We start from the raw sequence: 13,162 nt of genomic DNA, 5'->3' as shown, positions 1-13,162 counted from the left end.
TTTACAGAATGGACGGAAGGCTGTTCAGGCTTAGCAGGCTGAAAGCCAAGAGTAAGAACTCCACAACATCTATTGTGGAACTTCAGTATGCTGATGACAACGCAACCTTTGCCCACTCTGAGAAAGATCTTCAGACTGTCTTGAATGTGTTTGCCAATGCTTACGCATGTCTTGGTCTCACTCTTAATATCAAGAAGACTACAGTGCTTTATCAGCCCTCCCCAAATGAGGTATTACATGCCCTATCTATCAAAATCAATGGAGTGGCACTGGAGAACGTCGATCATTTCCTCTACCTTGGAAGTCATCTTTCATCCAAGGCAGATATCGATGCAGAAATTCAACATTACCTGAGCTGTGCCAGTGTATATTTTTCTCGTTTACGGCTCAGGGTTTTTGAAGATGACAACATTTGAACAGACATCAAGCTTCTTGTTTATCAACCATTATTCTCCCAACTCTGTTGTATGGGTCTGAAACTTGGACAACCTATAGACACCACTTCAAAGTCCTTGAGAGGCACCATGAATGCTGCCTTCGTAAGATCCTGAAGATCAAATGGGAAGTCAGGCGCACCAATGTTAATGTTCTGGAAGAGGCAAAGACCACCAGGATCGAGGCAATGATCATCCATCAGCAGTTCTGCTGAACTCGTCATGTTGTCTGGATGCCAGATCATCGTCTCTCAAAACAGGTCCTGTTCTCTCAGCTGAAAGAAGGGTACCGTAACATGGGTGGGCGACAGAAGCATTATAAGGACTTAGGGAAGGACAACCTAAAAAAGTGTAATATTGACATTGACACTTGGGAGACACTTGCCCAGTATTGCTTAAAATGAAATGTCCTACGTGATGGTCCCCTGTATTTTGAACTTGCTCACCAACAAGCTGAAGAGGACAAGAGGTGCAGGAGGAAGGAGAGACTGGCTTCAGTCATAGTCATCAGCCTCCTGCTAAGCCTGAAAACATCTGCTCTCATTGCAATAGAACTTGTGGTTCAAGGATTGGCCTTATTAGCCATCTGAGGACCCATAACTCCCTTGGAAGATGATCATACTTGGTAATGAGTGATCACCCATCATTAAGAGAGTCCTCTTCAAGGCTGCAGGATTTTCTTGCCATGCTGTATTAGGAGGAGAACATCACCAGACAGGTGTAGTCTGTATACACAAAGGGAATAGTCAGGATAGCAGGAATGGAAGATTCAGAAATCCCCCCCCTTCACTTGCTCCCCAAAAGTATAAAACAAGACTAAAATATTGACACTTCTGCTTTGGACCCACTCTCAACTCAAGTTATGATGAGTATGATCTGCCAGGGGTGTGGGAACAGAGGAGGAAATTGCTCGGTTGCATGAATGTAGAGCAATGGTACTGAATACTGGCACCATGTTCCACAGGCGCTGGTGATTTTAGCTGATATCTCGCTCCTAAGAGTAACCAAGGTAGAGGCAGCACAGTTGCTGCTGGCATCCTGAAGCTGCCTAGGCTTGTATGACGCTAGTTTGTTTATAGCAATGGTGCCTGCCGAAGTTCTCGCCGCCTGGCGTAGAAAGTGTCCTATTGCGGAAGAAGAAATAAGGTAGCCCTCCCTTCAATCCTCTCCTAAAAGGTTTCTAGAGTACCTCCAGGGAAATTTCATTGAGATCATAGAATATCAGGGTTGGAAGGGACCTCAGGAGGTCATCTAGTCCAACCCCCTGCTCAAAGCAGGGCCAATCCCCAGACAGATTTTTGTCCCAAATCCCTAAATGGCGCCCTCAAGGATTGAACTCACAATCCTGGGTTTAGCAGGCCAATGTTCAAACCACTGAACTATCCCTCCCCCTCTCAGGAGGATTCAAAGGGACATCCCTGTGTCCATAAACAAAGCGTTCTGCGTGGGTTCCTGCTGCCGAACTCTGCAGGGGAATGAAAAGCAGTTGGCAACACTCCCTCTGTTTGTTGTACCGCTACCTCTGCTGGTGTAAGTAAATTAATGAAAAGTTGAAAACTGTGTCCTGCTAATTTGGGAGTGCCATCCCTGCAATGGAAATTTTATTTACGAACTTACCTGACGTTTCTTCCCCTGCATTGGGCTTGCCTGTGCTTGATTGGCTTGACTGCCATGGAGTCAAAAACAGGTCCTGGCTCGCTCTCCAGCTGGATCTCCTGGTTACTTGTCTCCCATACTCCTCTTCTTTGTCCACCTCCTTGCTGTTTGCAGCTGGGGCCTGTGACTTGAACTCCTTGGAGATAGCCATGGTGGTTTGTGGGGTTGTTGTGGGGGTCTCTGCCAAGTATGGTATGCAGCATCTTGTAAAAGTGGCATGTCTGTGGCTCTGCACTCGATTGTTGGCCTCCCGGTACGCCCACATCTTGAATACTGCTTGCAAATGTGATTGCCCCATCTCAAAAAAGATATATTGGAATTGGAAAAGGTTCAGAAAAAAGCAACAAAAATTATTAGGGATATGGAACAGTTTTGGTATGAGGAGAGATTAATAAGACTGGAACTTTTCAGCTTGGAAAAGAGACAACTAAGGGGGGCTAGGAGGGGTAGGATAGAGGTCTATAAACTCATGACTTGTGTGGAGAAATTAAATAAGGAAGTGTTATTTACTCTTTTTCATAAGACAAGAACTAGGAATCACCAAATGAAATTAATGGGCAGCAGGTTTAAAACAAACAAAAGGAAGTTTTTCTTCACACAACACACAGTCAACCTGTGGAACTCCTTGCCAGAGGATGCTGTGAAGGCCAAGAGTACAATAGGGTTCAAACAAGAACTAGATAAATTCATGGAGGATAGGTCCATCAATGGCTATTAGCCAGGATGGGCAGGGATGGTGTCCCTAGCCTCTGTTTGCCAGAAGCTGGGAATGGGCGATGGGGGATGGATCACTTGGTGTTTGCCTGTTCTGTTCATTCCCACTGGGGCACCTGGCATTGGCCACTGTCGGAAGACAGGACACTGGGATAGATGGACCTTTGGTCTGACCCAGTGTGGCCATTCTTATGGGTGTCAGTAGCAGGGCAGGGGGTAGTCTTGCTATTGAGATGGGAGATGAGTGTGGTCTGGAGTTCTAGTGAAGGGCAAGTGAAAGTATCTATCAGGTTAGATGGTGTCATGCACATAAAAATGAAGAGATTGTAAAAGGGTTGGAAGTGTAAAATTTAGCAGTGTGTAGAGCAGGTGTAGGCAGCTCCTGTTTAATACAGTGCAGAGGCAGCGTCCAAGTATGTGTTAGGAGCATATTGAAGCATTGCTCAAAGAGGGCAGAGCGTAGGTTGGGTGGGTGTGTCACTTAAGCAGACTGTATTTCTTGGTTTTCACGTTTGCTGAGTTTGATATTCTGGAAGGGCATGAGACACCACTGGGTAACTTTTACTCTGCATTAACAATGTTTTTTGTCAGTGAATTTTCCTTGGGGTTATTGTCTTTCTCTCATTGATTCTTTCTAGCCGAGTTGACCAGCTGAAATATGATGTCCAGCACCTGCAGTCAGCACTGAGGAACTTCCAGCATCGTCGTTACAGTCGGGAGCAGCAGGAGAAACAGCGAGAGGAGCTCCTGGCACGCACTTTCACTGCTAACGTAAATATCCCTTGCTCTACAACTGGGGGCAGCCAAACATTAAGCCTCCTTTATATCAAGGTTTGAGGAGGAGATGGAATGGAGGATACGGGATTAGACCATAAAGCAAACTATAGCCCACAGACCGTTTTAATCCGGCCCCCGAGCACCCACTGGGGAGCAGGGTATGGGGTTTGCCCCGCTGTGGCGCTTCAGCCGAGGAGCAGGGTCAGGGGCCATTTCACGCGGCTCCCAGAAGCAACAGCATGGTCCTGCTCCGGCGCTCCAGCCAAGAAGCAGGGTCAGGGGCCATTCCATGCAGCTCCCAGAAGCAGCGGCAAGGCCCCCCTCTGGCTCCTACACATACGGGCAGACGGGGGCTCTGCTCTGCACACTGCCCCCACCACAAGCGTGGCCCCCACAGCTCCCATTTCCCGGGAGCTGCAGGGCCAGTGCCTGCAGATGAGGCAGCATGCAGAGCTGTCTGGCTGCGCCTCCACATAGGTAGGAGCTGGAGACGGGACATGCCGCTGCTTCCGGGAGCCGCTTGAGGTAAGTGCCGCCTGGAGCCTGCGCCCCCAAGCCTTTCCTCGCACCCCAACCACCTGCCCCAGTCCTGATCCCCCCGCTCCCGCCCTCAAAACCCCTCGATCCCAGCCCGGAGCACCCTCCTGCACCCCAAACACCTCAGCGCCACCCTAGAGCCCGCCCCCCCAGCCAGGGCCCCCCCAGCCACCCACCCCTGCACCGCACTCCCCACCCGGAGCCCTCTCCGCACCCTGAACTCCTCGTTTCTGAACCCATCCCAGAGCCCACACCCCCAACCAGAGCCTGCACCCTCTCCCGCACCCCAACCCCAATTTTGTGAGCATTCATGACCCACCATACAATTTTTATTCCCAGATGTGCCCTAGAGCCAAAAAGTTTGCCCACCCCTGCCTAAAGTGTCTGCTGCGAGATGACACAAATGTTTGTGAAGGTAGAAAAGGAAAACTCTGGGTTTGGATGTAGGGCAATATTTTAAAAGCAAAGCGAAAAGTGTTAAACGGCAAGCACAAAAGAAAGAGAATTTCTCTAGAAAGAAGCACCCCTGTTATGCTTTTTGTAGTGGGGATCACTGTGATCTAACTTGGCCTCTTGCATAACATGAGCCATAGAGCTTTCCCAAAATAATTCGTATCTGAACTAGAGCAAATCGTTTAGAAAATTGTCCAGTCTTCGTTTAAAAGTTTCCAATGATGGAGAACTCACCATAAACCTTGGTAAATTGTTCCCATGATTAATAACCCTGCCTGTTAAAAACGTACAGGTTATTTCCAGCTCAGGAATATGAGAGTTTACGTTAGCCCTCCACAGCAACCACGCAGATAGGCTTCGGAATGTCCTTTTAAGAACAGCGTTAGAGTTGCAGTGTGGTTGGCAAGTGGTATCATTTAACAGCATTTTACTCACCTCTATGCCAGGGACTGCCAGTTATTGCTCATCTGTCTGGGGTAAGATGGTGCAGTTGCAAGAGCCTTTCTGTGTAGCTTCAGTGCAGAAGCTTTTCTGATTCAAACAAGAATTAGGTGGAAACAGACTTAAGTTTGACTCTGGGGTCCCCTACCTCCCTCTGCCATAAGCGTAACTTTCTTACAAGATAGCAGCTGCCCTTTAGAATCTCAAATGCTGCATTTAAACGTTAAATACAGTTTAGTTCTTCGCTGCTACATGGGGAGACTCTACCACCATGTCAACACAGAGAAATTCTGCTCTGAGCAACATAGGTCAAGCTTCCAGTTTTCTGCTCCTTCTAGCCCAGGGCCAGTAACCTTTTTCAGACAAATAAAATACAGTTGGTTTTCTTGTCCTCATTCACTGTTGAAAGGGAGGTCAAGCAAAACCTAGGCCAGCCGTTAAATTTTCATGACAGTTGTGCCAAGGCCAATGTAAATGCACCTCTCGAGGATTTAGCGTTTTGATTGGCCACCCCAACATTATAGATGGTTGTCCCATTGAAGAATGCCAACGTGTAATGTAGTCTGTTTTTAAAAGTGACAGTTTTGGGGGCTATGAGTTCCATTGAGTTCCCCTGCAAATTCTTGTATCTTTACAATTGCATTTTCCTAACACTGATTTTTCTCTCCCTGGTTTTGTGAAAAATCCACAGAAGCGAAAACTGACAAAGAGTAACATAACACTATCTGTACAAAGGGCTGTCAGATGCAAAATGTAAACTGGAATATGGAGAGGTCATTTTCCTCTAAACTTTTTCAGTTACATGTTCAGTGAGACTTTTAACAACACATTTTAAAAAAGAAAATTCAAGGTGTCACTTTTAAAGCTCTGGCCTGTCTCTTTAATTCACAAATAGATACAATTTTTGCTTCAGCTGCTGCCATAGCACTTACCCTTTGGGACTCTAAAGTCCCTGGAAATTTGATAGCTTATGATCTATATAATTTTGCATTTTTCTGTTACCCATAGTATCTTATGCAGTTGTGTTAAGCAAAAATGTGTGAGATAAGTACACCTCTACCCCAATTTAACGTGACCCAATATAACACGAATTTGGATACAACGCGGTAAAGCAGTGCTCTGGGTGTGCAGGGCTCACACTGTGGTGGATCAAAGCAAGTTCGATATAACGCGGTTTCACCTATAACGCGGTAAAATTTTTTGGCTCCTGGGGACAGCATTATATAGGGTAGAGGTGTATATAACCAAACTGAATCAAGCTCTTTAGGATGGAAGATGGTACTATTAAAAACTATAATATTGTTTGGGACCTTTTGTTTGATTCACAGATATTTAAATTTCATCTTTATGTTAAAGCTTCTACTGTGCCATCCTGTAGAAATAACATGATTTTATAGTATTAGCAGTATGCTGTTGTCCTAATGAAAGAAGAAAAAATTAGGCTTATGCCCTCTTCTTGGTGATTTGTGATGTATAAAAGTGGCCTGAAAATTTTCTTGCATTGGAAATTGAGGTCATTTTGCTCTGAAGTGTTATGGACTCATGGAATAATGACAATCCATGAGACTGATCACTGAGCGATTTGCAGTTGGACTCTTTCTTCAAAGCCATGAACAGTTCATTGAAGTCCAGTGTCTAATAAAACCTTGGTATAAGGGATGCCTTTGCTACCAACGGCCCTGCTTTTCAAATATTCTGAACTCCCAAATTCCCTCTCCATTGACTGAAAGGAACCTCAGTTGAAATTAAACTCCCTTTTTCTGGATATTGGGTTTTTTTAATAGCCAGAAGAAAGGTGTGGTCAGATGATAAACATGTTTAAAGCACCCTCAGCACCATATCAATGTATCACTGTGATAATCATCAGAATCCACTCTGGACAAGTGCGATGCCACAAGCCTATGGCATTCTCAGGGGTCCATGTTGTTATTTAATTCTCACATGTTACATTTCCCATTAGAGTAAAAAGGGGTGATGCTGTTGCCATTCAGAGGACAAGGAAGCAGCTGAAACAGTCTTCCCTTACCCACTTTTTACTGTGCCTAGGGTGACCAGATGTCCCGATTTTATAGGGACAAACCCGATTTTTGGGTCTTTTTCTTATATAGGCTCCTATTACCCCCCATCCCGATTTTTCACACTTGCTGTCTGGTCACCCTAACTGTGATGAGGGATACTGTTTATAAAACAGGATGAGAGTGCATGATCTCTCTCATGGCTCACTGCCTATTTCCTGGCTTGTTTTTAATCTGCCCTATGTCCAGAGAAGATAGGATTCATAGATTTTTTTTTTTAATGTATTTTTTAAGGGTCAGAAGGAACCGTTGTGATCACCTACTCTGACCTTTCCCACCACAGGCCCTATAATTTCACCAGGATATTCTTGTGTCAAGCCCAGAACTTTCTGGTTGGATGTTTCTTGCTGAAAAAGATGTTCTAGCTCAGACTTAATTGATGAGTCCTAGAGCAGTGTGTTCCAATGGTTAATTATCGTTGCTGTTAAAAAAAATTGTGCCTTTGTTCTAGACCAGGGGTAGACAAACCTTTTGGCCCAAGGACCACATCTGGGTTCAGAAAGTGTATGGTGGACCATGAATGCTCATGAAATTGGGGTTGGGGTGTGGGAAGGAAGTGAGGGCTCTAGCTGGGGGTGCAGGCTCTGGGGTGGGGCCAAAAATGAGGAATTCAGAGTGCAGGAGGGGATTGGGGGTGGTGAGAGCTCCGGCTGGGGGTGTAGACTGGGGTAGAGCTGGGGATGAGGGGTTTGGGGTGTGTAGGAGGGTGCTCTGGGCTGGGACTGTGGGGTTCGGAGGGTGGGAGGGGGATCAGGCCTGGGGTGGGGCATGGGGGTTGTCTCGGGTGCAGGCTCCAGGCAGTGCTTACCTCAAGCAGCTTGCAGAAGCAGCAGCATGTTCCCTCTCCGGCTCCTACATGGAGGTGTGGCCAGGCAGCTTTGCTATGCACTGTCCTGTCTAAAGGCGCCACCCCTGCAGCTCCCATTGGCTGCGGTTCCTGGGCAATGGGAGCTGCAGGGGCGGTGTTTGAGGCGGGGCAATGTGTGAAGCCGCTCTGAGCAGTCCCTGATCCTGCTCCCCAGCTGAAGCACCGGAGTGGGGCAAGCCCCAGAGTCGGCTCTCCAGCAGGAACGCAAGGGCCAGATTAAAATGGCTAGCAGGCCAGATGTAGCCTGTGGGCCATAGTTTGCCCACCCCTGTTCTAGACGGAATGTCAGCTTCAGTTTTCAGCCCTTACATCTTTTGCCTTTGTTTTTTTTAAAGAGCCCTCTGCTATCAGAAATCCTCCCCCTGTGGATACTTACAGACCATGATAAAGTGACTCCCTTGTAAATCCCCTTTCTGCTCTTAGTGGTAAATTCAGTGCTCCTTATTGTAGTGTCCTACTCTACATGGCCTTAAAGTGGAGGTTTCAAAAGCACTGCTTTAGCCTGGTTCTGCTCCCTTTTGGTCAGAGAGCAGAGTTAGACCGACTCTGATCTCTTTGGACAACGCTTCCCTCAAGCATTGTCAGCTAAGGCTTATCTGAACCAGTTTCCTAGTGTTGATGCCATCGTATTTGTATAGTTCATTCTCTTCAAAACAAAACAACTTCCCCCAAGATTTCCCCCCACACCCTGCTCATTTTTTGCCTGTCCATTCTGGTTCAAACAGTCGCCTGGGGTTGGGGAGGGGGAGCGTGACTCAGCAAGCTGGAGAGGTAACCAAGAAACTGCATTTCCCCACAGGACTCTGACACCACTATACCGATCGACGAAACATTACAGTTTAATGAATCCCTCCAGAATGCCCATCGTGGCATGGATGATCTTATTGGCAGTGGGACCAGCATCCTGCATGGGCTGAGGGACCAGAGAATGACACTAAAGGTGGGGCATCCCTTTTACCAAAAAGACCCCAAGTTTCTTCATGTATGGTGACCAGGCCTAATAGACACCCCTTGGTTTGTTTAAACCCAGCACTTCAGGTTCAAAATGTGGGGCAACAGCAGTCCTGCACTTCAACTAACCTGCAAGTTCAAATCCTCGAAATTTGTTTTAGGTGGTAACAGACAATAACTTAAAACAACTTTTTGAGCTAGGATGCCTTAGCAGGATAGGACACTGGGAATCAGGCCCCTGGGTGCTATTCTGAAGCTGTGCTGTTGACTCACTATGGGGCATTGATCAAGTCACTTTCTCTTTCTATCTTGTCTACCCATTTGTAAAATGGGGGAAATAATGCATATCTTATAGATGGATTCTGAGACTAAGGCCTTGTCTATACCAGAAAAGTTTTGCTGGTATAGCTACAGCAGTAAACCCTTCTAGTATAGATGCAGTTTATTTGCCCGTGTAGCTTTTATACCAGTTCCCTGAGAGACATAAGCTATATCAGCAAAAGCACTTTTATGCCAATACACCTCTACCCCAATATAACGAGACCCAATATAACACGAATTCGGATATAACGCAGTAAAGCAGTGCTCCAGGGAGGCGGGGCTGCGCACTCCAGCAGATCAAAGCAAGTTCGATATAACGCGGTTTCACCTATAACACGGTAAGACATTTTGGCACCCGAGGACAGCGTTATATTGGGGTAGAGGTGCATAAGTGCGTCTGTTATAACTTATTCTGGCATAGCTATGTTTGGTGGTTTAAAAAACAAAAACCAAAAAAACACCCCCCTCCCCCCCATCAACATAGCTAATCTGGTATATGTTTTAAGTGTAGACCAGGCCTTGATGTCTGGAAAGATCTTTGAGCTACTTATATTAAGGTTTCTGTAAAGTAATTGTCTTTTTTTTTTTTTTGAGTTATCTGATAAAGATGCTGTCTCAAAGAGCCAGCACATTTAAACAGTCTATTCCTGTCTGAATTTCTGTATTGAAAGGGGCCATATCTCTTGATGTCCCTTGATCAGTAGGGCATTTTGCTCTTATTTTAAAGATTGTTTCAGGCTCTGTTCAAATGTGACAGCAGCTCAAAAATACAGAATTAACTCTTTCATGGGACATGAGAGAGAATGGGTTACCTAGGGAGGTGGTGGAATCTCCTTCCTTAGGAGTTTTTTAAGGTCAGGCTTGACAAAGCCCTGGCTGGGATGATTTAGTTGGGAATTGATCCTGCTTTGAGCAGGGGGTTGGACTAGATGACCCCCTGAGGTCCCTTCCAATCATGATATTCTATGAATGACCAGAGGAACCTGGGCTAGTGCAGAGTGGGGGACGCTCAAATGTCATTTGAATCCAGAAGGCATCAACATGGGTTAACTCAGCATTTCTGGGTTAACAATTTAAGCTTTTACACTTACAAACTTGTTATATTGTGACAGCTTTCAAAAGTCCCAGCTGAATGTGGGGAGAATTGCTTAATTGCCTTCTTAAATGTTTTGACATTGCTTCCTTTTGGGGGACTGTGTGCCTCAGGCTGTCTATTGAATTACCATTCACCTGTACATCACTGAGTTACATCCAGCCCAGGTCAGTAAGAACCTAAAACTGTTACCATCTCATGGCTGTGCAGTGCTCAGGGTCTGTCTGATTTCCAGGAAACAAGTGTTCACATCACCAAAAACACCATCAGACTTTATCATGAATTGTCCCTCTTGCTGGCATTCTGCTCAGATAAACCAAGGACTAGAGTAACCAGACAGCAAGTGTGAAAAATCGAGATGGGTGGGGGGTAATAGGAACCTATATAAGAGAGACCCAAAAATCGGGATTGTTCCTATAATCTGGTCACCCTACCAAGAACTGAATGAGCCATGGTGATATAGCTTTCTCACCCTGAGAGATGTGCTCTCTCCAGGACTGAGGCCTATTGACACAGAAACATGTTGGGAAGGCTCACGTTGCTGCTAGCTATATTAGACTTTTTCTCTGGCAGACGAAAGGACTCAGGGTATCGGTACTAAACTTTTTTTATTAGTCCTGAATTCTTGCACTCTCACCTGTAAATAAGACTGGTTTCGTGGCCAAACCTTGAAAGTTCCCATCCTGGCTTTGAAGGAGTCTAGCCATAATGTGCTTACCAGCTGAGGAAGTGCCACATCTCAAATTTGCAAAGGGTGAAAGTGCTTGGGAGCAGTTTACAGTAACTCCCCACTTAACGTTGTAGTTATGTTCCTGAAAAATACGACTTTAAGCAAAACGATGTTAAACGAATCCAATTTCCCCATAAGAATTAATGTAAATGAGGGGGTTAGGTTCTGGAATTTTTTTTTCAACACACACACACACACACACACACACACACACACACACACACACACACACACACACACACACACACACACACACACACACACACACACACACACACACACACACACAGTTTTAAACAAACAATACTGGTACATAGTGATGATGATTGTGAAGCTTGGTTGAGGTGGAGGAGTCAGAGGGTGGGATATTTCCCTTACTGCTAAATGATGAACTAGCAATTGGCTGAGCCCTCAAGGGTTAATTCTCTCACTCTGCAAGGCAGCAGGAATGGAGGGAGATATGCGCATCTCCCTTAAATACACTGCCTTGTTAATTAGATCAGCTTGCTGAGACCAACCCCCTTTAGCAGCAAGAGGGAGTCCATGGGACATGCCAGGCATGGGGCACCAGGTTGCAGGCCCTCTTCTGTCTCCTCCAGATCCTCTTATTGAGATTCTGGGTGCATTTCTCACAAAACCTTTTCATTTTTACACTCCTTATCAATGGCCCCACAAGTCTTGAGACCTTGTCAGCCTCCTGGCGTTGGCCATCCATCAGTCTAGGAGGAAGAAGCTGGATGAGAGAGGCATATCTGACTGTAAAATCTTGCGTATATTTGTTAGATCGTGTATCTGGGTCACCCCCCAAGAAGTTCCCTGACATGGTTCCCTTAACATCTTCTTGTAGTAGCAGACACTGTCTGAGATCTTGTGTGATGTCCCCTTCTGGATCCTTCATTCTGGACCTTTGATCTCACTCCTGTTCTTGATTTTTGTGTGTTTTCTATCTCAGTTGATTCCCAGGTATCCTACTCCCTCTTGAGTGGTGAGAATTGTTGGTCAGTGGGGAGCTCCATCTCCTGTGTGGAGATCAAATAGGCCAGCATGTCTCCAGAGCTAAAACATCCTTAACGTGGTATGAGAAGTGCTGGGACACAAAGCTAATGGTTTGGCTTTTTTTTTAACTCCTTGTCACTCTCAGGGCACGCACAAAAAAATCCTAGATGTTGCCAACATGCTGGGCTTATCGAACACAGTGATGCGACTGATTGAGAAGCGGGCTTTCCAGGACAAATACTTCATGATCGGGGGAATGCTCTTGAGCTGCGTGATCATGTTCCTTGTGGTGCAGTACCTGACGTGAGCTGATAATTCGAGCTAGAGGAGAGAACCATTTGGATGAAGACAGACTGCCCTCCCCAAATGTACTGCTTAGTTCATTGTGACCTTTGGGTTAGTCCTGCTCTGTAAACTGCAGTGTGTGCCAAGTGACACTGAGATGTAATCACATATGGGCCATGCAGAGGGGAGCAAATGTGGCTGAGGATGCCATAATTGGAACTAGGAGCCCAGCCTTTAATGTGGTTAGCCTGTTGCCTGTATACTGCAGACTCTAGTTACACAGGAGCCAGGCGCAATGAATATTTTTGATCAGCTCTACTAGGAATGGTTGTGATAACCTCGTTTTTTTTATTGGGGGGGGGAGTGGAGAGGGGATGGAGGAGTTAAGAACTGTAAGGAAAAATGTGATGTGCCTTCCCTGTGCTGGGGGTTTCTCTGTGTTATTTTCCACATGCAGAAGCCTTGTGAGGAAAGTAATAAAACCCTACAGGGGCCTGCCCTGCAGAGCATACACGCATGGAGAGGGGTGCAGTGTGAATTCAGTGGTCCCCAAATGGAAACTGACCCCTCTGCAGAGGTGGGGCGTAGCTCTCACGGGGAAGGGCACGATCACCGCAGCTGCTGCCAAGTTCCTTTGTTAGGGTAAAGACAGTTTTAACCCAATGTGGCTCTTACTGCCTCAGGCTCAGCGGCTGCTGCTGCTGATCCCTAGTTTCTGAGTCTATTCCCACACCTCCTGCATGTCTTTGAAAGGCCTTTCCCAGGCTGACTTTTCCCAGTGAATGCTGAGTGCTTCACCCCAGAAGCAGAGATATACTGTTCAGCAGAATG

The 13,162-nt window shown here is 46.2% G+C and overlaps 1 protein-coding gene across 4 annotated transcripts in view; it reads left to right on the top strand.

Annotated features, from left to right (window-relative positions):
* The window catches only part of GOSR2 (golgi SNAP receptor complex member 2), a 29,711-nt gene extending 16,861 nt beyond the window's left edge, over positions 1 to 12,850 (top strand). For 3 of the 4 annotated variants that reach the window (XM_030541337.1, XM_030541335.1, XM_030541336.1), the window contains exons 4-6: positions 3,443 to 3,575; positions 8,755 to 8,895; positions 12,192 to 12,850. In XM_030541337.1, the coding sequence (XP_030397197.1) occupies positions 3,443 to 3,575; positions 8,755 to 8,895; positions 12,192 to 12,353 (436 nt within the window). In that variant the 3' untranslated portion in view covers positions 12,354 to 12,850. The remainder of the gene's footprint in view (positions 1 to 3,442; positions 3,576 to 8,754; positions 8,896 to 12,191) is intronic. The other variant, XM_030541338.1, reaches the window with a different exon arrangement.
* Positions 12,851 to 13,162: the final 312 nt, after the last annotated feature.

The sequence above is a fragment of the Gopherus evgoodei genome, chromosome 23 (assembly GCF_007399415.2).
Source record: "Gopherus evgoodei ecotype Sinaloan lineage chromosome 23, rGopEvg1_v1.p, whole genome shotgun sequence".
Taxonomy (NCBI): Eukaryota; Metazoa; Chordata; order Testudines; family Testudinidae; genus Gopherus; species Gopherus evgoodei.
This window is presented reverse-complemented; position numbering and strand designations above follow the sequence as displayed.